Source organism: Argopecten irradians, chromosome 5, assembly GCF_041381155.1.
Source record: "Argopecten irradians isolate NY chromosome 5, Ai_NY, whole genome shotgun sequence".
Taxonomy (NCBI): domain Eukaryota; kingdom Metazoa; phylum Mollusca; class Bivalvia; order Pectinida; family Pectinidae; genus Argopecten; species Argopecten irradians.
This window is the reverse complement of record NC_091138.1, coordinates 23,608,590-23,632,574: the sequence shown is the minus strand read 5'-3', so window position 1 is coordinate 23,632,574 and position 23,985 is coordinate 23,608,590. Positions and strand designations below refer to the sequence as shown.

General features: G+C 37.0%; 1 protein-coding gene across 1 annotated transcript; it reads right to left on the bottom strand.

Annotated features, from left to right (window-relative positions):
• Nucleotides 1-933: 933 nt before the first annotated feature.
• LOC138324332 (neuronal acetylcholine receptor subunit alpha-6-like) lies at nt 934-2,313 on the bottom strand. The gene has a single exon (XM_069269407.1). The coding sequence runs from the start codon at nt 2,311-2,313 to the stop codon at nt 934-936; it is 1,380 nt and encodes a 459-aa protein (XP_069125508.1).
• Between the last annotated feature and the right edge of the window lie 21,672 nt (nt 2,314-23,985).

The following is a 23,985-nucleotide window of genomic DNA, read 5'->3' as shown; positions in this document are numbered from 1 at the left end:
TTTGGGTTCTGTCCCCTGGTCGAGACACACCAAAGTCTATAAGGTAGCTTCTGGTCCTGCTTACCACTCTGCTTACAGGTAGTGGGACAACTCGTTCTTCCGTTGTCAGTATAATGTGACCGGGTGGGGTGTGTTGCTTGGTGTCTTCGGCGGAATGCTTCAGTGATATAGCACTATATAAAGGGCATCAGTTCCACTATACAAGAAGACACAACACGAACATACCGCAGTCTCCCAATACACGCACCTCGCACTTTACACAGGCTACACACTGCATACATGGGAGACCGTCCTTACATGACCCTAGCTGTTAATAGGACGTTAAGATAATCAAACAAATTATTTTATATCATAGGAATATAATCTTTTATATTAGAGATATATGATATTTTATGTTACAGGTATGTGATCTTTTTGTGATAAAAGTGTTTGATAAATTTCTTTACTAATTCTAAGTTTTAAATCACGACCTGTATTGTCTTCCTATAACGTAGGTGGAGTTCAATTATGTAGTCGAATGCATGATTTAAAATGGTCAAGCTGAGTATTCTGGAGCTATTTGTGTGTGATTATCAAAGACTTGTGCACCGAAAATGCTACTCTTAATATACATCAATGAATCATTGCTTACTGTTTGGGGATAAACTTTATTCAAAAGAACTCATATTACAATCAAACGATAATGTGCATCATTTAAGCGAAAAACTGACAGATTGCAACTTGACGACTTAATGATTTTTGGTAAATTATAAACATTGATGGCATCAAATATTTTTATTCACATTTTAATTATACTTTCAATTTACATTCTTTATCATTTTTGTCCAACCTCAGGTGAGTTTACTAAATGTGTTTCTAGGATCATTGTCAGTACCGCTGTATTTGCCGATAAAGAGGTTTCAAGTGTCACACGAAGTCACATGTTTGTATGCTTCAGTAATATTGGACAATCAGCGGGACAATGAAAATGGCCAGCAAAGCAACCTGACCACCGAGAAAAACAACGAAAAAGAAATGGTCAAGTGTCCGTGCGACTGTGACCCAGCTAACTTTAGGTACATAACACAGCTCGCTAAAATCCATGTCAACCTCCTCTTCTTCCTCAATTGTTTTCCACTTTTGGTTCGGAGCTCCAAATTTGATACCCTGTGGAAGCTGATCCAATGCTTTCATTTCGAACGTGTTGCCATGGATATTTATCCACGTATGGGGGTCCTTTTGCTTCAGAGTCTGTTTGGCGGGATGTACCTTCAAGTTCTTGTTGGGATTCTGACATACTTTGCAACACAAACATGCGACAAACGTCATCACTATGTGCGGTACTGGGATTTCATCGTCTTTGATATGCCAGCGGACGGTGAAGATGGTCACCATTGTTGTGAGACCTCCAAAGGCGACCTCACAGACAACGTACCATGATAGAAGCGACATGGGATCGGATGACTTCGGAATATTGTCTCCAATTAGAATCAAAAACACAGAGAATGTGAGAAAAGCCGTCATAGCGTATCCTACGCGTCCTTCTGGAATCGGGATGTAAAACGAGAAGACGGTCAGTAATCCGAGAAGTAGCACGGGGATAATCATTACGATGATGTACCACATGGGGCGTCGCAGAAGGTTCACTTTAAAACTGATCATAGCTTTGCTATCAATGCTGGACGATTCGATGCTCGTGGATTCGAGATTCCACACGAGGTTCTCCTCGTATAGAGTGGTATCGATATCTTCCCTGGTTGTAATCAGGTCGATCTCGGTCTGATGATAATCCCATGGTATAATGTCTATAGAACAGTTCTGAGAATCAAAAGGATAATTTAACACATTCACAGAACATCCGCCTTTCAAAATGACAGGTGGAGACCATGTCGTCCGCCCGTTATATAGAACAGTTACCTTGTTGTATTTATGGCCTAAGACTTTCAGATTGTCAACCGCATTGTACAGAGTGATGGGTGGATGCCAAACATCTTCCAGGTTCATGATGAAGCGGTTCACGCCATCATAATTGTTAGGGTCCCACGTAAGCTGACTCATCCAAGTAATGTCCAGAATACCTACGGTGGCTAGAGTTCCTGCCAGCTCATCAAACTCCGTAATTGCTCTGACAGAATAATCTATAGTAACAGTAAGAACATTGTTGGTGTCATCCGTAGGAATCACGTCCTTCTCGTACGACGCTAAAACGGACGAGTACCAAGACCTGACCTGAGTAGACGACACATTTAATGTCCCGGCGCCGTATGTGGTACCGACGAGGCTGATCGAAAACAACAATCGAAAAAGTCCTTTCAACATCGCACCGCCAGTCATGGTTTGTTTGTTGGTTAAGTTTCTGTTTTAAAACAAATTGCTTCCATGTTAAGACCACGTCTACGTGTACGGTGATAGTCAATGGTTTATGCGGCCTCTGGGAAGTATTGTAACCGTTCCATTGAGCGGGTTGCTTTGTGACGTACGTCCTGATCGTTTGATATCATACATTAAAATGCTCGTCGTGTGTACATCGATATGTGGCATTAGTGGACAGTAATCTATTTATTCCAAATATTTTGTTTAATATAATACACTGATAGGGCGAATATGTTCCAAATAATTGTCACATGTCTTTATCATAATAATTAGGAAAACCACGGTTTATCCCGAAGGTTTAATATCGAAGTTTCTTAAATTGAAGCAATACAAGGTATTTTAAAAAATACAAGAAAACATATCACAGCTGTAGTTTAGGCAAGTAATGTCTGCTAAATTGGGAGAGGGCGGAAATTGTGGACAAACAATTCAGAACCTTTTGTGCATAATGATTTCGTCTAACATTTTCTTATAATGATATATTTTTCATTTCAAATTGAAATTCAATTCTCTAGAACACAACGCGACAAGGAAAAAGCTTGCAATAATTTGCAAATCAATGTCCATGCCCTCAATACACAATAAACCTTTTAAGCATTCTCATAGCTGATAAACCATTCTATTTTCATTCGAAGATTAAAAGTTAAAGTCTATTTTCATTTGCCTAGTTTTATTGAAAAAATACTGCTTATAAGAGTTATCCTTTTATCCATTCTCGATATTCCAGGGGTTACTATCATTAAAGTAGTATTCACACCCGGAATATGTCATAGTAAAATTACTGAAGACTGTGTGCGACAATAGATGAACAGGTGAACAGGTATTTTGGTCAAAAGTATTGAATAAAAGTACACTCTGTGGCTTTGAAATTGGGCGTCTCTGTCTCTATAAATCGTCAAAGGAAAGCGCAAACCTATAATTGGTATTTTTTCTACTGAACGGCCTTCAATGTTGCTATGACATACTCCATGGGTGGGTCTATCGACAGAGATAGTAACCCGTAGAATATCGAGGATATTTTCATCTTAACGTATCCTATAGTTCATGGTTAAAGATAGGTAACTCTAGGTTTGCTTCTAATTTGTGATTCGTGAAAAAATCCTGTAACCATCCTGTAGATACCCAAGTACAACTTACACAGGTTGAATATAGGGATAAACTACTGACGCGGCGCTCTGTTCCTGCTATAGTCCGCATACATGACCATACCATGTGAACAAAACTAAATATTTTATTTTGTTATAGAAGCATTTACATAAATGTCCTCCTACATATAAACATTTACAAAATATTTATATATGATTATATCTGCAATGAAACAGTTTCGACCTTTTTTAGCCGTCCAGAGATATATAAATATTATGCAAACTTCTGAGTGTTCTCGAAGTATAACCGCGAAGCGGTTTATGATGAGAGTACACTCAGATGTTTGTGTTATATCTCCATAACATACAAATTATTCAAATTAATCCTACTATTCAATTTAACACATATGATTTTTTTAAAATACCATTCATTGAGGTCCACTGATTTTCCATCAAAAATCATTATGACTTCGCATCAGCCAATCAGAAGCGGCGTTACAAACGGCAACACCATTTTTGTTAATCACCCTTTACATACAATTAACAAAAAATATGTTGCTATGTAACTTGAGTAGTGAATGGAAATTTGTCTTTGTTTGTCTGTTCGAAGCTGTATAATTTGATTCATGTTATTAAAGGAAGTGTTTGCTCTCAGTCTGTCACTGTCATTGTACCATTATTACGGACTGGTTGGAGATCCCCATCAAAGCATCTTTCTCGCGTGCTGACATGATTGTCCTCTGATGAAAAAGATTATTATATGGGCGTAGAACTTTTCATAGCATAATCAAAATTTTAATCATATTAAATTCTAACTACAATATTGATTTTATGCTTATGTTTTAAAATGAAAAGAACTCCTACATGTAAAATAGTAGCTTGTAGAGTACGATTCCAGGGCTCGATGATGGAAAATGTTTGCATTTTAAAAATGATTTATATCACAATTTTTAGGTCACCTGACCACACCTGGCTCATAGTGACCTATTGTGAAAGTCTTTTGTCCGTCTTCGTGCGTCGATCGTTAACTTTTCCTTATGAACATGAGAACTTGAGTAAATATGAACTGAGCTTGGTGGAACTTTGTATGTAGGCTAACATTGGAAAGATCTCAAACAAGTTCAAAAACTCGAATAACTTACGACGTTATTGTTCTTTGCAAGAATAATTATTGCTGGACCTTGTGAACACTATAACTTGGGTAAAAATACACTCAGTTCAATGAAACTTTGCATATAGACTAACATTAGAAGATCTCGGACGAGCTTAAAAATCAGCTTGATTCTACTGTAACTTACAGAATTATTGCCATTTGCACTAATAATCTTCGTTGTGAACATGATAACTTGGATAAATATTCACCAAAACTAGCGAAACAATATGTATGCAGACTAACATTAAAAAACAAGTAAAAATGTTCTTTCTCCATCGTAACTGATGGAGTTATTTCCCCTTACAATAATAATTAGGGCTTTTCACCATGTGGTGAAAAGACCTATTGTTTTTGTTCTGTTTTTTATTATTATTCTTCTACACTTTTTTTGTGTCCAAAAGATCTTCAAAATGGTAAGAGGTGTGCCAATGGCCTTATTGTTATATTGTATGGCATGAGTTGAAGGGGTGACCGCAACATTTTTAAGTAGGTCAAAAATCCAAGATGGCCGCCATGACGTCATACCTAAAAAGTTTAAAACAGCCATAACTCAAAAACCGTTTAAGATACAGCAAATATTTTTGATGTTTTATGTAGATCGTATAAAAGACTAACTTTTATTCAATTACAGCAATTAGGTCAGAGGTCAAACAAAAAAGTTCGCTATGGGGTCAAAGTTCGCGAATTTTTATTTTTTTTTGATTATCCGAAATTTCTTTTTACATATCGATGCAGAATGTCATTCTGATGAATTTGGTGTCTTTTATTTGTCGGTAGCACTTCCGGTTAATGCTGTATGCCATTTTGAAAAACAATCCTTTGATCTTTGCTAAATTCCCGCCAAAATGTTTAACATTATATATTGTCGAACTGAATGACTAATATAGTCTGTAATTGCTATAGAAAAGACCCCTCTAATGTTCTCTAACGTTTGATATGATTTTTATCTTCATCAAAAAAAACGATATGACATAAAGACAATGACTACTGCTAGGTTTATTATCGGGATTCATTAGTAGTAAGTAAGACTCATGATGGATTTAGACTTTGCTTGATATTGAATATGAACTTGGATAGCACAAAAACTTTCTATGTATGAATGAAATCAAAATTGCAAATGGAATGCTGTATGACTTTAATGATTATAAAGTTCCTTAAAAATGAAGATTGGAACCAAGGTCATTTAAGGTCGTGCCAGGTTTAGGAGGTAGAGTCAGTAACTTCACTTAGGTTTTAAAACCTTGAGGTGGAGGGCTAAAACCTCTGAGGTGGAGGGCTAAAACCTCTGAGATGGAGGGCTGTGGTAATACGGTATGTCTTAACCACTTGGCAATTGCCATCCTCTTATAGAAGCCAAAGCATTCCATAAATCTTCATATAAATCATTGAATGGAGAAAGCTAAGATACCCGTATAATCTGTGTTAAATGTATACCACATATATAAACCCTGACATCTCTCACCTAGCCTCCATCACATTTGTCAACCTTTAATTTGTATATCCCTATCTTAGTGTGAGAGCCCGCTGCCGATCTAGATCCCCCCCGCTTCCTACGCCCCTGTATTTGTCAATAACATCATTAAAAATTTGAAGAAATTTTTCATATATGTCATTAACATCATTTGAATGGCCAATTAGAGTATAGAGTATCTCAGTCTATTGATTGTAATTCGTTATTAATGAAATCCCAGTTGGCACTTTCAAATTGATAAAAAGTTTTTTTGTAAGATTTTTCACGCAGTGTTTTGAAAACAAGATTTAAAAGAATAGTACAATGGTCACTACAAGTTGGAGGTAGTACCTCAGTGTTACTAACAATGTTAGGATTGTTTGTAAAAAAGACATCAATACTTTTAGCAGATGTGTCAGTTATGCATGTTGGTGTTTGGATTAGGCTGTCTAGTTGGTATTTTGTTAAAATAGTGTGTACATGTGAAGTGTTGGGGAGTCTCATCATGTCCTGATTGATGTCACCAGTAATGATTACATTAGTGTTCAAGTTAATCAAGTTTTCTATAAGATCATCAAAATGTTGCCAATAGTTAACTCTGGAGTTAGGTGGACGATAGATGCAACACAAAAGATTTTTTTATTAGAGGTTTGCACTTCTATAACTAAATTTTCAATATTGGGGTTTTCCAGATCAGTTCGTCTGGTAGATATTAAGTTTTCTTTGGTAAAAATCAGTATACCACCTCCATTATCTTTTTCTCTATCTCGTCTGAACATAACTGGGTGTGAATTTAGTGCCAAGCTATCATCAGTTATAGTGTTGTTTAAGTGTGTTTCAGTTAAGCAGACTATATCATATTCCGAAAATTCAGTTTCAATAATATCTGATTTGTTTCTAAATGATCTCACATTAGAAGGAATAACTGACAAGTTAGATAGGTAATGTCTCTCAGGGGGTTGACCAGGATTGGGATGAACATCACCACTTAGAAGTATTAATAAAGTTGACAAATAGAAAATTAAAAGAAAAAGTATTTTATAATGTATACATATGACATTTATGAAACCGTTTGGGCTTAGTAGAAAAGTGTAGTCTATTGGCCCTGGATTAGGATGGATGTCACCAGATAGCTCCAATAAGAAAATACTCTGATGGGCAAACAAAACATTTTTGATTTGCATAGCAATAATTTGAATTATTAACATGTATAGGGTAAACAACAAATAAGCACTTCCACACACACATTCATACCAAAAGTAGAGATTAATATACATTTTAATAGAATATTACTGCTAACTTTAGTAGGTAGCAGTTCAATTAATATAAGAATTACTCTGAAAGAAGAGTATTTATGTAACATAGACAAGTTGTTATTTAGTTGCGACTTCACAAAGGTAATTAATTAAGTAATATTTGGTCTAAATATAGATCTGTGGTTACATATAAGATAATATATATACAAACAGCAGTTTGGATACAGTCAAAGGGGGACAATAAAATAAATAAAATAGAGTAGCTAGAATAGTATGTACATTGTAGCTTGTTAACAGCAACAACGGATTTGAATACAATCAAAGGGAGACAACCAGTAAATATAGTATAGCTTGTAATTGGCAATACATTGTAATTGGTTTGGATACAGTCAGAGGGAGACAACCAATAAATAAAATAGAGTAGCTAGAGTAGTTTGTAGCCTACATTGTAATTAGCAACAACACATTTGTCCTGTTAATTATCTAGTGATAAGTATTTAGGTAAAAATTATGAGCAGAAAACACTAAAATACAATATGTAAAAGCCAAGTCTTGCTATTTTTTTTAAATACTCAAATTATTTGATCTATTGATATAATATAGGCATTATTGCTAATTTATTAGTGGCTATTTATATCACTATACAGCCATAAAAAGGAGAGATATTATAACATAGTACAAGAATAGCTAATACAAGGTCAACTCATAAACTCTGAACGAGATAGTTTTAACTAGTCCGCTAAACCTGCCTATATATTATTAGGTTTTTTAATTTTTTTTTTGCCTAATATATAGTCAGCTCGCGGTACCTCTTAAAAATGTGAAATCGTAGGCCAGATTTGGCTACGCTACGCTACGTCAGCGGCATATTTCTAATATATATATATTTGCAAAAAAAAAAAAAAAATTAAAACGCCTAATAATATAGGCAGGTTTAGCGGATCATGTACACGTCTGTTCTGTAGCTAAAACCGGCAAGGTATACATTATAATTGGAAATGGTGTAACAATAAATTAACTGATGTGAGCGAATATAATCAGTATAATGCATAAGATCAAAATTAAATTCAGGGATAACTCGTAGAATTACAAATAACGTTTCGTATTTCTTCACGGCTATGTGTAATATGTATTTTAATGCGTTCATGTATCGATATAGATATTATGCTCATCATAAGCGACCGTGCTTAGTCACATGACTTCAAAGACTCGATCTGACCGTTGGTCGGAATATTCCCGCTTAATCCATTGTTCATGAGAAGTCCAGCGAACTGACAACACAATTTTGAGCTTCCGAATTGCAGCACTTTATAAAGGCAAAAGGCAAGTCCGTTCTGAACATTTCATTTATATGATATATAATATGATATACAATACAGTATTGTTTAGATTTAAAGACTTATTAACAAAGTCTTACATTCCCGTATGTGAAGTAATACTGGCATAAATCACAGGGACCTGGCAAGAATTTTATAACCAACGGCAACGGTATTTATCTCTCCTCTCAAAAAACCTAAAACCACATGTACGTTTTTTGTATTGTTTTTCTCTTTGTTTGATATAATATGTGAGCCACCGAACATTGAACATACTCATGAACATATCTCAGTTTCTACATGCAATTTCTACATGTGCACACATCACAATCATTTGAGTTATCGCACAAAATTACAATTACATGTATTTTTTATGAAAACCATGAACTTCTCAATATTTTAAGGTTTAAGACCCTGTTTAAACTAGTGATGTTTTTGTATGCCTATACATTGTATATCACTGTATTCACTTCTTAGGTGTATCTGCATAACATACATATACATGTACCTTAGTTACTAAACATCCTCGATATTCCAGGGGTTCCGATCACTTACGATCTCTATACGAGTAGAGATAGTAAGTGATCGGAACCCCTGGAGTATCGAGGATGGTTACTAAAAAGTGTCAATGCATCCGTACTAACTTTACTAGATATAATACTGTTGACTCTGTATAGGCTGATGTGTTGTTTGGCAAATTATGGCAAATTATGTAAAAAAATGTAATTTTTCAGTTTTGCATGTCCACAGGGTTCAGTACATATTTCTGTCACCAAACAACCATGTCATTATGTTTACTAGTGTTTATAGCATGTAGTAGGAACGCTGGTTTGACCGGATTCGACTTTATAAAGGCATACACATATACATTGTTTGGAAAATTTGACATTATTTAGGTTTTCTTCAACTACAGCTTAGACATGATATATTAAACAGGGTCTTAAACCTTAATTGCCCATTCAAGATCTCATTTTACACTCTTCTATTTCAGGTTATACACGGTTATTTCAGTAATACAAACTTTATTCTAGTCCTACATATTTTACTATTAATTTGTATGGATATACATGTAAAACCTGGTCAAGGCACAAACACTGATATATTGACTATATTCCACATAAATATTCGCAGCTTAAGAAATAAAATAACTCACCTCCAAAACATTGCAGGTGAATTCCACGAATAGTATGCATCACCGAATCTCATTTAGACAGCACTATTTCTGATGACGATATACAGACCGTGTACATTCCTATGGTGGAGGTGTTGTCGTCTATATATTTTATTATATTTATGCCAAACGTTGTCTTGACTTAGAATTTCCATCAGGTGAAGTCGTATGGGTAGAATATTCTTTAATAATTCCTCATACCTCCTTTAAACAGTTACAGACCCAATGATAGTATAAATCCTCTTTGGGAACAATTTGAAAACTCCACTGAAACCGCACTTGATGAAAATCGGCATGTAATAATAGTTGAAGACTTGAACATTTGACTCTCAGAAACCCGTCACATATACTTAGTGATAGTATACGTCCATATTCCTTTTCCAATGTCATACACTAACCTGCACGTGTAGGTCAAACGCGCGCTTTGTCACTAGATCCCGTACGCGTGCTGGTCAGCTATGCGTGCGAAATAGAGCTTGCCGGTGTTATCGATGTATGTAGATCACGATATATTTCTGATCATGATATCGATGCCACTATGATTGAAATGTACCAAGGATTTATAAGTGAGATATACGTCCTTGAATGTACTAATAATTGTTTACGTTCGATCTGGTGACCATGGTATAAAAATGCTAATTACCGATCTTATACAAAATATGCCAGGTCCCTATGGTTGTTATTTAGAGGCGCTCAATCATGTAATGATATGAGGAAATTTTTTTCTGAAAAAAAAAATACTCAGACTATGCCCATGTTTGTATTCCCACTAAAAATATTATTATAAGACCTAATGATAAGCCGTGTTTACCTATGAATTACGACATGAAATAAGAGTGAGAAATAGGTTACATAAAAAACTTACACGTAGCTATCCATTGCTAAATTTAGATAAATTTGAAAAAGCAATAATTTTAAAACGCAGAACCAGGGAATTATTTTTCGCTAATGTAAATGGACTATTAGACAATTTTGCCAAAAACAACCAAAAAGATTTCTGGAAACTTCTGCGTAATTTAATAAAGGGTTGTGATAGAGTTTCTAATATCCCCATTAAGATATCATGTTAATAATACTATTATGGTAGATAATGAACGAAAAGCTAATGTTTTAAACGATTACTTTATATCTATATCAACCTTATGTGATACTGGTGTTCCCTTACTATATATTAATACCAGAACACAAAGTCGTTTGGGCGATGTTTTTTTTTACGCATACTGATATTATCGATATTCTAAGTTCCTAGACATAGGCAAAGCTGTAGGTTTTGATAAAATATTACTGTAATAAATATATATATATGTATACTGTTGGTTAAAACATTTCGTGCCAGGTCCCTGTGGACATGGTAAATAGACTTATCCGATTAAAATACTTATAACCACTCCGTTCAAAAGAGGATCTGACAACATCCCATAAGAGGTCATGTTCGCATGACCTTTATACCACCTGTACATCAAATCAAAAGCATTTTCTACTCCTAGCTACATCAATTGAAAACGCCATTTCGTCCCAGTATAAATATACACTTAGCTTTGTTGTGCTCTTTGGGCGAGATGACTATGTACATTAAATAATTCTGACTGTTTTTTTTTTAAACTGTTTCGTCCCAAAACAATTCTGGCAGCAGCAATATTTTTCAAAAGGTCACCAGAACGTGACCCCTAATGGGATGTTGTCAGATCCTCTGATCAAACGTGCATAGTGATAATAAGGATCTGTATCTTAATCAGATTGGGACTAGTCTGGAGTAGCTGGGGCTAAAAAGGCTAACTTTGGTCATATTTACTGAGCAATCGGAACTCCTCGGGCATTCTCTAAAGAATACAAATAAAAAAAAATATTTTCTCGTTTACGGAAAGTGATGAAGGTTCCCGATTGATTTACTGAGTTAAAGGCCCTCTGGGCCTCTTGTACTTATTATATTTGGTGATTTAATATCCTGGTTGAGGATTATTTTCAGAAATTACCAGAGATTATATAGTACATGTAGTTTGTGTAATACATAAAGGGAGACAATCTGTTCCCACTCTATAACATTAGTCTAGGGGAAACAATCCATTCCTTTATAACATTACTTCCCTTTAATAGATAATGCTTTAATTTCTTTTTTCCTTTTCCCAATTATCATTTCATCTTTACAATATATATAAACATATAATTACATATACTCCTATACATACACTTTTACTCACTTTCACACCCCCATTCAAATTTCTGATTTATATTGGTCAATCAATCTATATCCATCTTTCCATACTTTTGTTAGCCTTCTTTTTTCTTATAAATAATCATAATCTTTATTGTATATATTCAGAATATATTCCACACTCATTTGCTTTCATTCTCTTACTCATTCATCATGGTTTAAGATAAAAACATAAGAAACATTTCGTTATGATTTTTAGTTATAATTCTTTAGTATATTGTCACTGTAACTTTTTGTAATATAATTTTTGTGAATTTAGAATTAAGTGTTTTTATACCCCGCCCAACGAAGTTGGCGGGGTATATACAAATGGGTTCCGTCCGTCCGTACGAATGGTTTCCGGAGCATAACTCTAAAACCAGTAGAGATATTTCCACGAAACTTCATACACTCATTGGTCTTATGGTCTAGTAGTGCCTTCTGCTATTTTTAGGTTTTCATTTTTTGCATTTTTTCCGTAACCATGGAAGCATTGCTGAAAATATCATATTTTTGTACCAGGTTCGTTCCGGAGCATAACTTTAAAACCAGAAGAGATATTTCCACGAAACTTCATACACACATTGGTCTTAATGTAAAGTAGTGCCCTTTGCTATTTTAAGGTTTTCACTTTTTGCACTTTTTGCTGTAACCATGGAAACATTGCTGAAAATGGCAGATTTTTGTGTAAGAATCGTTTCCGGAGCACAACTCTAAAACCAGCAGAGATATTTCCATGAAACTTCATAGACACATTGTTCTTATGGTCTAGTAGTGCCTTTTGCTATTTTTAGGTTTTCATTTTTTGCACTTTTTCCGTAACCATGGAAACATTGCTGAAAATATCATATTTTTGTACCAGGTTCGTTTCCGCAGCATAACTGGAAAACCGGTTGAGATATATGCACGGAACTCCATAGGCACATTAGTCTTATGGTCTAGTAGTGCCTTTTGCTATTTTAAGGTTGTCACTTTTTGTACTTTTTCCTGTAACCATGGAAACATTGCTGAAAATGGCAGATTTTTGTGAAAGAATCGTTTCCGGAGCACAACTCTAAAACCAGCAGAGATTTTTTCATGAAACGTCATAGACACACTTTATGTAGGACTTCTTAATTTTGTATTATGCTTTACTTTTAATTTAATATACATGCAGTAAAACTCAGATATATCAAACTCAATTACTATGAACATTCACTTAATTCCTATGTAACTCGTCGCTGTTTAAAACAAATCAAAAATCGCACTGTTAGCTGCTGAACTTTGTTAAAGCTAAGATCAATTCTGGTATATTTCAAAGAAGCAAATATTTTTAAAGTCGGTTTCACTTTGTTAAAAAAAATATAAATATGTTTGTATATATTCTTCAATTGCAGTTGGGTTTTAAAATACTTTCCCTATACTCTGACTAGCATATAAAATTAATGCATTAATTGACTTAGCTCTCCGTTGGCGGGGGATCTGAATGACTATGTCCTTGTTTATGATGGCATCTAGTTTATCTTTATACAAATATCTTGCTATCTATACAGGTGGTCCTGAGATGTAATGTCTCCCCTTCATTGGTCAGCCAATCAAAAACGTTTTGCAAACTGATCGTCGCCGAGCTGTGCAGGAGATCAAAGGGATCCGAACTATTTACCGTTAAAAGTTTTGCTAAATAATAAGCGGTATCGCTGTAATTGAAATTTATTGATCATTTTACACTTGAACAGCAAGCTGAAAACAGCTAACCGGGTGTCTCTCAATCCATTTGATATTTATTATAATTTAATTATATTAATTAACTATATGTTTCAGTTTTCCCAGATCCATTTGACGACAGGAAAGGCAACATGGTAAGCATCCTTGTATGAAGACGGATGGTTCACCTCCATGAATGGTATACTTGAGTCGTGAAAAACTACCAAGTGCATTTAGGTAAGTATACTCTCACTGTGACAACACCCGGTATATCTGCCAGGTTAATGCATTTTCATCAATTTGTGCGCAAATGTGCCATGCGACATTGCGATAATGTGCCATGCGACAGTGTGTTTGCCACATGGCTCATTGTTGTATTGTCGTCATGTCGCCCATGCGACAGTGCGACAAAGCCTAAATCAATCACCATAGAAATCAGAAATATCTAGTTTTCGACTTATCAAATGGAAGGGAAAGTCGACCATATTGATTGACGTTTCGAAATAAGCAATTGATATATATATTGCCATTACAATAATTATGTATTTTCTTCTCTCGCAATGGTAACCACGATGTTTCAGTTTTCCGAGGCCCTACGACGACAGTAAGGGCAACATGGTAAGCATCTTGGATGACGACGGAGGGTTCACCTCCATGAATGGTATACCCGAGACCCGAGTGACGACAGGAAGGGCAACATGGTAAGCATCATTGGATGACGACGGAGGGTTCACCTCCATTAATGGTATACCCGAAACCCGAGTAACGACAGGAAGGGCAACATGGTAAGCATCATTGGATGACGACGGAGGGTTCACCTCCATGAATGGTATACCCGTGACCCTAGTGACGACAGGAAGGGCAACATGGTAATCATTAGATGACGACGGAGGGTTCACCTCCATGAATGGTATACTGGAGTCGTGAAAAACTACCAAGTGTTTTTAGGTAAGTATACTCTTACTGTGACAACACCCGGTATAAAATGTGCCATGCGACAGTGCGATAATGTGCCATGCGACATTATGTTTGTCGCATGGCTCATTGTTCCAATGTCGCATTGTCACACATGCGACATTGCGACAAAGCCTAAATCAATCACCATAGAAATCAGAAATATCTAACTTTCTACTTATCAAATAGAAGGGGTAAGTCGGCCATGTTGATTGACGTGTTAAAATAAGCACTTCATACATATATTGCTATTACAGTAATGATAGCTTTTCTTCTCTCGCAAATGGTAACCACGAAACGTGGCCGTTGTTGGAGACTATATGTTTCAGTTTTCCGAGACCCGAGTGACGACAGGAAAGGGCAACATGGTAAACATCCTTGGATGACGATGGATTGTTCAATTCCATGAATGGTATACTGGAGACCCGAGTGACGACAGGAAGGGCAACATGGTAAGCATCCTTGGATGACGACGGATGGTTCACCTCCATGAATGGTATGCTGAGAGTCTTGAAAAACTACCAAGTGCATTTAGGTAAGTATACTCTCACTGTGACAACACCCGGTATATCTGCCAGGTTAATGTATGTTCTTCAATTTGTACGCAAATGTGCCATGCGACATTCCGATAATGTGCCATGCGACAGTGTGTTTGTCGCATGGCTCATTGTTTCAATGTCGCATTGCGACAAAGCCTAAATCAATCACCAAAGAAATCAGAAATATCTGATTTTCGACTTATCAACTGCAAGGGAAAGTCAGCCATATTGAATGACGTTTCGAAATAAGCACTTCAAATATATATTGCCATTACAGTACTGATATATTTTTTTCTTTCGCAAATGGTAACCACGAAACGTGGCCCTTGTTGGAGACTATATCTTTCAGTTTTCCGAGATCCGAGTGGCGACAGGAAGGGCAACATGGTAAAAATCCTTGGATGACGACGGATGGTTCAACTCCATGAATGGTATACTGAGAGTCTTGAAAAACTACCAAGTGCATTTAGGTAAGTATACTCTCACTGTGACAATACCCGGTATAATATATTTTCATCAATTTGTACGCAAAGGTGCCATGCGACAGTGCGATAATGTGCCATGCGACAGTGTGTTTGTCGCATGGCTCATTGTTACAATGTCGCATTGTCACCCATGCGACAGTGCGACAAAGCAAAAATCAATCGCCATAGATTTCAGAAATATCTAAGTTTCGACTTATCAAATGAAAGGAAAGTCGGCCATGTTGATTGACGTGTTAAGATAAACACTTCATATTTATATTACCATTACAATAATTCTATATTTTCGTCTCTCGCAAATGGTAACCACGAAACGTGGCTGTTGTTAGAGACTATGTCTTTCAGTTTTCCGACAACCGATGACGACGGTAAGGGCAACATGGTAAGCATCCTTGGATAACGACGGATGGGTCACCTCCATGAATGGTATACTGGATATCCGAATGACGACAGGAAGGGCAACATGGTAAGCATCCTTGAGTGACGACGGATAGTTCATCGCCATGAATGGTATATCCGAGACCCGAGTGACGACAGGAAGGGCAACATGGTAAGCATCCTTGGATGACGACGGATGGTTCACCTCCATGAATGGTATACTGAGAGTCTTGAAAAACTGCCAAATGCATTTAGGTAAGTATACTCTTACTGTGACAATACCCGATGTATCTATCAGGTTAATGCATTTTCATCAATTTGTGCGCAAATGTGACATGCTACAGTGCGACAAAGCCTAAATCAATCACCATAGAAATCAGAAATATCTAAAGTTCTTCTTATCAAATAGAAGGGAAAGTCGGCCATGTTGATTGACGTATTAAAATAAGCACTTCATATATATATTGCCATTACAATAATCATAATTTTCTTCTCATGCAAATGGTAACCACGAAACGTGGCCGTTGTTGGAGACTATATGTTTCGGTTTTCCGAGACCCTAGTGACGACAGGAAGGGCAACACGGTAAGCATCCTTGGATGACGACGGATGCTTCACCTCCATAAATGGTATACTGAGAGTCTTGAATAACTACCAAGTGCATTTAGTTCAGAATACTCTCACTGTGACAACACCCGGTATAACTGCCAGGTTACTGTTTTTTCGTCAATTTGTACGCAAATGTGCCATGCGACAGTGCGATAATGTGCCATGCGACAGTGCGATAATGTGCCATGCGACAGTGTGTTTGTCGCAACATTCATTTTTCTAATGTCGCATTATCGCCCATGCGACAGTGCGACAAAGCGTAAATCAATCACCTTAGAAATCAGAAATATCTAATTTTCGACTTATCAACTGCAAGGGAAAGTCAGCCATATTGAATGACGTTTCGAAATAAGCACTTGAAATATATATTGCCATTACAGTACTGATATATTTTCTTCTCTCGCAAATGGTAACCACGAAACGTGGCCCTTGTTGGAGACTATATCTTTCAGTTTTCCGAGAACCGAGTGACGACAGGAAGGGCAACATGGTAAAAATCCTTGGATGACGACGGATTGTTCAATTCCATGAATGGTATACTGGAGACCCGAGTGACGACAGGAAGGGCAACATGGTAAGCATCCTTGGATGACGACGGATGGTTCACCTCCATAAATGGTATACTGAGAGTCTTGAAAAACTACCAAGTGCATTTAGGTAAGTATAATCTCACTGTGACAATACTCGTTATATATGCCAGGTTAATGTAATTTTATCAATTTGTACGCAAATGTGCCATGCGACAGTGTGATAATGTGCCATGCGACAGTGCGACGACAAAGCCTTAATCAATCTCCATAGAAATTAGAAATATCTAAAGTTCTTCTTATCAAATAGAAGGGAAGGTCGCCCATGTTGATTGACGTGTTAAAATAAGCACTTCATATATATATTGCCTTTACAATAATTATATATTTTCTTCTCACGCAAATGGTAACCACGAAACATGGCCCTTGTTGGACACTATATGTTTCGGTTTTCCGAGACCCTAGTGACGACAGGAAGGGCAACACGGTAAGCATCCTTGGATGACGACGGATGCTTCACCTCCATAAATGGTATACTGAGAGTCTTGAATAACTACCAAGTGCATTTAGTTCAGAATACTCTCACTGTGACAACACCCGGTATAACTGCCAGGTTACTGTTTTTTCGTCAATTTGTACGCAAATGTGCCATGCGACAGTGCGATAATGTGCCATGCGACAGTGTGTTTGTCGCAACATTCATTTTTCTAATGTCGCATTATCGCCCATGCGACAGTGCGACAAAGCGTAAATCAATCACCTTAGAAATCAGAAATATCTAATTTTCGACTTATCAACTGCAAGGGAAAGTCAGCCATATTGAATGACGTTTCGAAATAAGCACTTGAAATATATATTGCCATTACAGTACTGATATATTTTCTTCTCTCGCAAATGGTAACCACGAAACGTGGCCCTTGTTGGAGACTATATCTTCCAGTTTTCCGAGACCCGAGTGACGACAGGAAGGGCAACATGGTAAGCATCCTTGGATGACGACGGATGGTTCTCCTTCACGAATGGGAAAAAAAGAGTCGTGAAAAACTACCAACTGCATATAGGTAAGTATACTTTAACTTACAAAATTGTAAAGAAATTATTCTAAATAATAAATGTTTATCATTTTTTGCAACTATACGTCATTCGAGAACTCGACATGCGCCATGCGACAGTGTGTTTGTTGCATAGCGCATTGTCGTACTTGTCAAATGACATATTGTCGCACTATCGCATGGCATATTGGCGCACTGTTGCATGAACCATTGTCGTATTCATTGACGTTTCGAAATAAGCACGTGATATATACTGCTATCACGCTAATTATATACTTCTTTCTCTCGCAAATGGTAACAACGAGTCGTGGCCGTTGTTGGAGACTATGTTTCAGTTTTCCGAGCCCCGAGTGACGACAGGAAGGGCAACATGGTAAACATCCTTTAGTGATGACGGATGGTTCGCCTCCATGAATGGTAAAAAAGAGTCGTGAAAAACTACCAACTGCATATAGGTAAGTATACTTTAACTTACGTTTTTGTAAAGAAACTATTCTAAATAATGAATTTTTATCAATTTGGCATGCGACAACTCGACAATGCGCCATGTGACAATGTGTTTGTCGCATAGCGCATTGTCGGACTGTTGCATGGCATAATGTCGCACTGTCGCATGGCGCATTGTAGTATTGATTGATGTCTCGAAATAAGCACATCATACATACTGCTATCACACTAATCATATACTGCTTTCTCTCGAAAATGGTAACCACGGGATGTGGCCGTACCATATGTTTTAGTTTTCCGAGACCCGAGTGACGACATGAAAGGCAACATGTTATGCATCCTTGGATGAATACAGATGGTTCACCTCCATGAATGGTAAAATGAAATCGTCACGAACTACAAACTGCATTTAGTTAAGTATAAAAACGTGACAAACATATATCCAGAATATCTGCTCATATTAATTGTAAAGACACTGTTATAAATATTGAATTTGTCTCACTGTCGCATGACATATTGGCGCACTGTCGTATGACTCATTGTCGTATTCATTGACGTTTCGAAATAAGCACGTCATATACACTGCTATCACACTAATAATATACTTTTTTCTCTCGCAAATGGTAATCACGTACGGTGGCCGTTTTTAGAGACTATATGTTTCAGTTTTCTGAGACCCGAGTGACGACAGAGAGGGCAACATGGTAAGCATCCTTAGATGTCGACTCATTGTTAACCTCCATGAATGGTAAACTGGAGTCATGAAAAACTACCAACCGCATTTAGGTAGGTATACTTTGATTTACGTATTTGTTAAGAAAGTATTCTAAATAATGAATTTTTATCAATTTTATCGACTTTTCGCCATGCGATAACTCGACAATGCGCCATGTGACAATGTTTTTGTCGCATAGTGCATAGTCGGACTGTTGCATGGCATACTGTTGCAATGTCGCATGGCGCATTGTCGTATTGATTGATGTCTCGAAATAAGCACATCATTCATACTGCTATCACACTAATTATATACTGCTTTCTCTTGCGAATGGTAACCACAAGAGGTGACCGTACCATATGTTTTAGTTTTTTGAGACCCGAGTGACGACAGGAAAGGCAACATGGTAAGCATCCTTGGATGACGACAGATGGTTCACCTCCATGAATGGTAAACTGAAATCGTCACGAACTACAAACTGCATTTAGGTAAGTATAAAAACGTGACAAACATATATCCAGAATATCTGCTCATATTAATTGTAAAGACACTGTTATAAATATTGAATTTGTCTCACTGTCGCATGACATATTTTCGCACTATCGCATGACTCATTGTCGTATTCATTGATGTTTCGAAATAAGCAAGTCATATATACTGTTATTACAATAATTATATACTTCTTTCTCTACAAATGATAACCACGTGGGGTGGCCATTTTTGAAGACTATATGTTTCAGTTTTCCGAGACCCGAGTGACGACAGAAAGGGGAACATGGTAAGCATCCTTAGATGTCGACTCATGGTTAACCTCCATGAATGGTAAACTGGAGTCATGAAAAACTACCAACTGCATTTAGGTAAGTATACTTTAACTTACGTAATTGTAAAGAAATTATTCTAAATAATGAATGTTTATCAATTTGTGCACCTATACGCCATGCGACAACTTGACAATGCGCCATGCGACAGTTTGTTGCATAACGCATTGTCGTATTTTCGCATAGCATATTGTCGCACTATTGCATGACCCATTGTCGCACTGTCGCATGACACATTGTCGTATTCATTGACGTTTCGAAATAAGCACGTCATATACACTGCTATCACACTAATTATATACTTCTTTCTCTCGCAAATGGTAACCACGTACGGTGGCCATTTTTGAAGACTATATGTTTCAGTTTTCCGAGACCCGAGTGACGACAGAAAGGGGAACATGGTAAGCATCCTTAGATGTCGACTCATGGTTAACCTCCATGAATGGTAAACTGGAGTCATGAAAAACTACCAACCGCATTTAGGTAGGTATACTTTGATTTACGTATTTGTTAAGAAACTATTCTAAATAATGATGTTTATCAATTTTATCGACTTTACGCCATGCGATAACTCGACAATGCGCCATGTGACAATGTTTTTGTCGCATAGCGCATTGTCGGACTGTTGCATGGCATAATGTTGCACTGTCGCATGGCGCATTGTCGTATTGATTGATATCTCGAGATAAGCACATCATATATACTGCTATTACATTAATTATACACTTCTTTCTTTCACAAATGGTAACCACGTGAGGTGGCCGTTTTTGGAGACCATATGTTTCAGTTTTCCGAGACCCGAGTGACGACAGGAATGGCAACATGGTAAGCATTCTTGGAGACGACGGATGGTTCACCTCCATGAATCGTCACAAACTACAAACTGCATTTAGGTAAGTATAAAAACGTGAACAACGTATATCCAGAATACCTGCTCAGTTTAATTGTAAAGACACTGTTCTAAATAATGAATTTGTATCAATTTGTGCGACTATACGTCATGCGACAACTCGACAATGCGCCATGCGACAGTGTGTTTGTTGCTTAGCGCATTGACGTATTGTCGCACGACATTTTGTTGCACTATCGCATGGCATATTGACGCACTGTCGCATGACCCATTGTCGTATTCATTGACCATATCAATATAAACTACTATCACACTAATAATATACTTCTTTCTCTCCAAATAGTTACCACGTACGGTTGCCGTTTTAGAGACTATATGTTTCAGTTTTCTGAGACCCGAGTGACGACAGGAAGGGCAACATGGTAAGAATACTTGGATGTGGACTAATGGTTAACCTCCATGAATGGTAAACTGGAGTCGTGAAAAAACTACCAACTGCATTTAGGTAGGTATACTTTGATTTACGTATTTGTTAAGAAAGTTTGTTAAGAAAGTATTCTAAATAAAGAAAGTTTATCAATTTTATCGACTTTACGCCATGCGATAACTCGACAATGCGCCATGTGACAATGTTTTTGTCGCATAGCGCATTGTCGAACTGTTGCATGGCATAATGTTGCCACTGTCGCATGGCGCATTGTCGTATTGATTGATGTCTCGAAATAAGAACATCATATATACTCCTTTCACATTAATTATACACTTCTTTCTTTCACAAATGGTAACCACGTGAGGTGGCCGTTTTTGGAAACCATGTTTCAGTTTTCCGAGACCCGAGTGACGACAGGAATGTAACATGGTAAGCATCCTTGGATGACGACGGATGGTTCTCCTTCACGAATGGTAAAAAAGAGTCGTGAAAAACTACCAACTGCATATAGGTAAGTATACTTTAACTTACATAATTGTAAAGAAATTATTCTAAATAATGAATGTTTATCATTTTGTGCAACTATACGTCATTCGACATCTCGACATGCGCCATGCGACAGTGTTTGTTGCATAGCGCATTGTCGTACTTGTCAAATGACATATTGTCGCACTATCGCATGGCATATTGGCGCACTGTTGCATGAACCATTGTCGTATTCATTGACGTTTCGAAATAAGCACGTGATATATACTGCTATCACGCTAATTATATACTTCTTTCTCTCGCAAATGGTAACAACGAGTCGTGGCCGTTGTTGGAGACTATGTTTCAGTTTTCCGAGCCCCGAGTGACGACAGGAAGGGCAACATGGTAAACATCCTTTAATGACGACGGATGGTTCGCCTCCATGAATGGTAAAAAAGAGTCGTGAAAAACTACCAACTGCATATAGGTAAGTATACTTTAACTTACGTTTTTGTAAACAAACTATTCTAAATGATGAATTTTTATCAATTTGGCATGCGACAACTCGACAATGCGCCATGTGACAATGTGTTTGTCGCATAGCGCATTGTCGGACTGTTGCATGGCATAATGTCGCACTGTCGCATGGCGCATTGTAGTATTGATTGATGTCTCGAAATAAGCACATCATACATACTGCTATCACACTAATTATATACTGCTTTCTCTCAAAATGGTAACCACGGGAGGTGGCCGTACCATATGTTTTAGTTTTCCGAGACCCGAGTGACGACAGGAAAGGCAACATGGTAAGCATCCTTAGATGACGACGGATGGTTCACCTCCATGAATGGTAAACTGAAATCGTCACGTACTACAAACTGCATTTAGGTAAGTATAAAAACGTGACAAACATATATCCAGAATATCTGCTCATATTAATTGTAAAGACACTGTTATAAATATTGAATTTGTCTCACTGTCACATGACATATTGGCGCACTGTCGTATGACTCATTGTCGTATTCATTGACGTTTCGAAATAAGCACATCATATACACTGCTATCACACTAATTATATACTTCTTTCTCTCGCAAATGGTAACCACGTACGGTGGCCGTTTTAGAGGCTATATGTTTCAGTTTCTGAGACCCGAGTGACGACAGGAAGGGCAACATGGTAAGCACACTTGGATGTGGACTCATGGTTAACCTCCATGAATGGTAAACTGGAGTCGTGAAAAACTACCAACTGCATTTAAGGATTGAATCTTGCTTTGGTCAATTTCATGGGGTGATGAATTGAGTTGCTCTTGAAACAAATTGAATGACCTACTGCGAAGTATATAGATAAAAATGGTTATGGACCAGTGGAGGACTGACAACCATCGCGAAGTTATGATTGGATACGTAATAAACACATGGAATATAACATATGAAGAGTACAATAAATAAAAATGGTTATGGACCAGTGGAGGGCTGACATAACCATCGCGAAGTTATGATTGGATACGTAATAAACACTTGGAATATAACATATGAGGAGTACATAAATAAAAATGGTTATGGACCAGTGGAGGGCTGACATAACCATCGCGAAGTTATGATTGGATACGTAATAAACACTTGGAATATAACATATGAGGAGTACATAAATAAAAATGGTTATGGACCAGCGGAGGGCTGACATAACCATCGCGAAGTTATGATTGGATACGTAATAAACACTTGGAATATAACATATGATGAGTATCATAAATAAAAAATTTATGGACCAGTGGAGGGCTGACATAACCATCGCGAAGTTATGATTGGATACGTAATAAACACTTGGAATATAACATATGAGGAGTACAAAATAAAAAATGGTTATGGACCAGTGGAGGGCTGACATAACCATCGCGAAGTTATGATTGGATACGTAATAAACACTTGGAATATAACATATGATGAGTATATAAATAAAAATGGTTATGGACCAGTGGAGGGCTGACATATAACCATCGCGAAGTTATGATTGGATACGTAATAAACACTTGGAATATAACATATGAGG

What these genes read in the sequence shown, in the direction of transcription:
- LOC138324332 (XM_069269407.1), bottom strand. Translation starts at nt 2,313, where the DNA reads ATGACTGGCGGTGCGATGTTGAAAGGACTTTTTCGATTGTTGTTTTCG.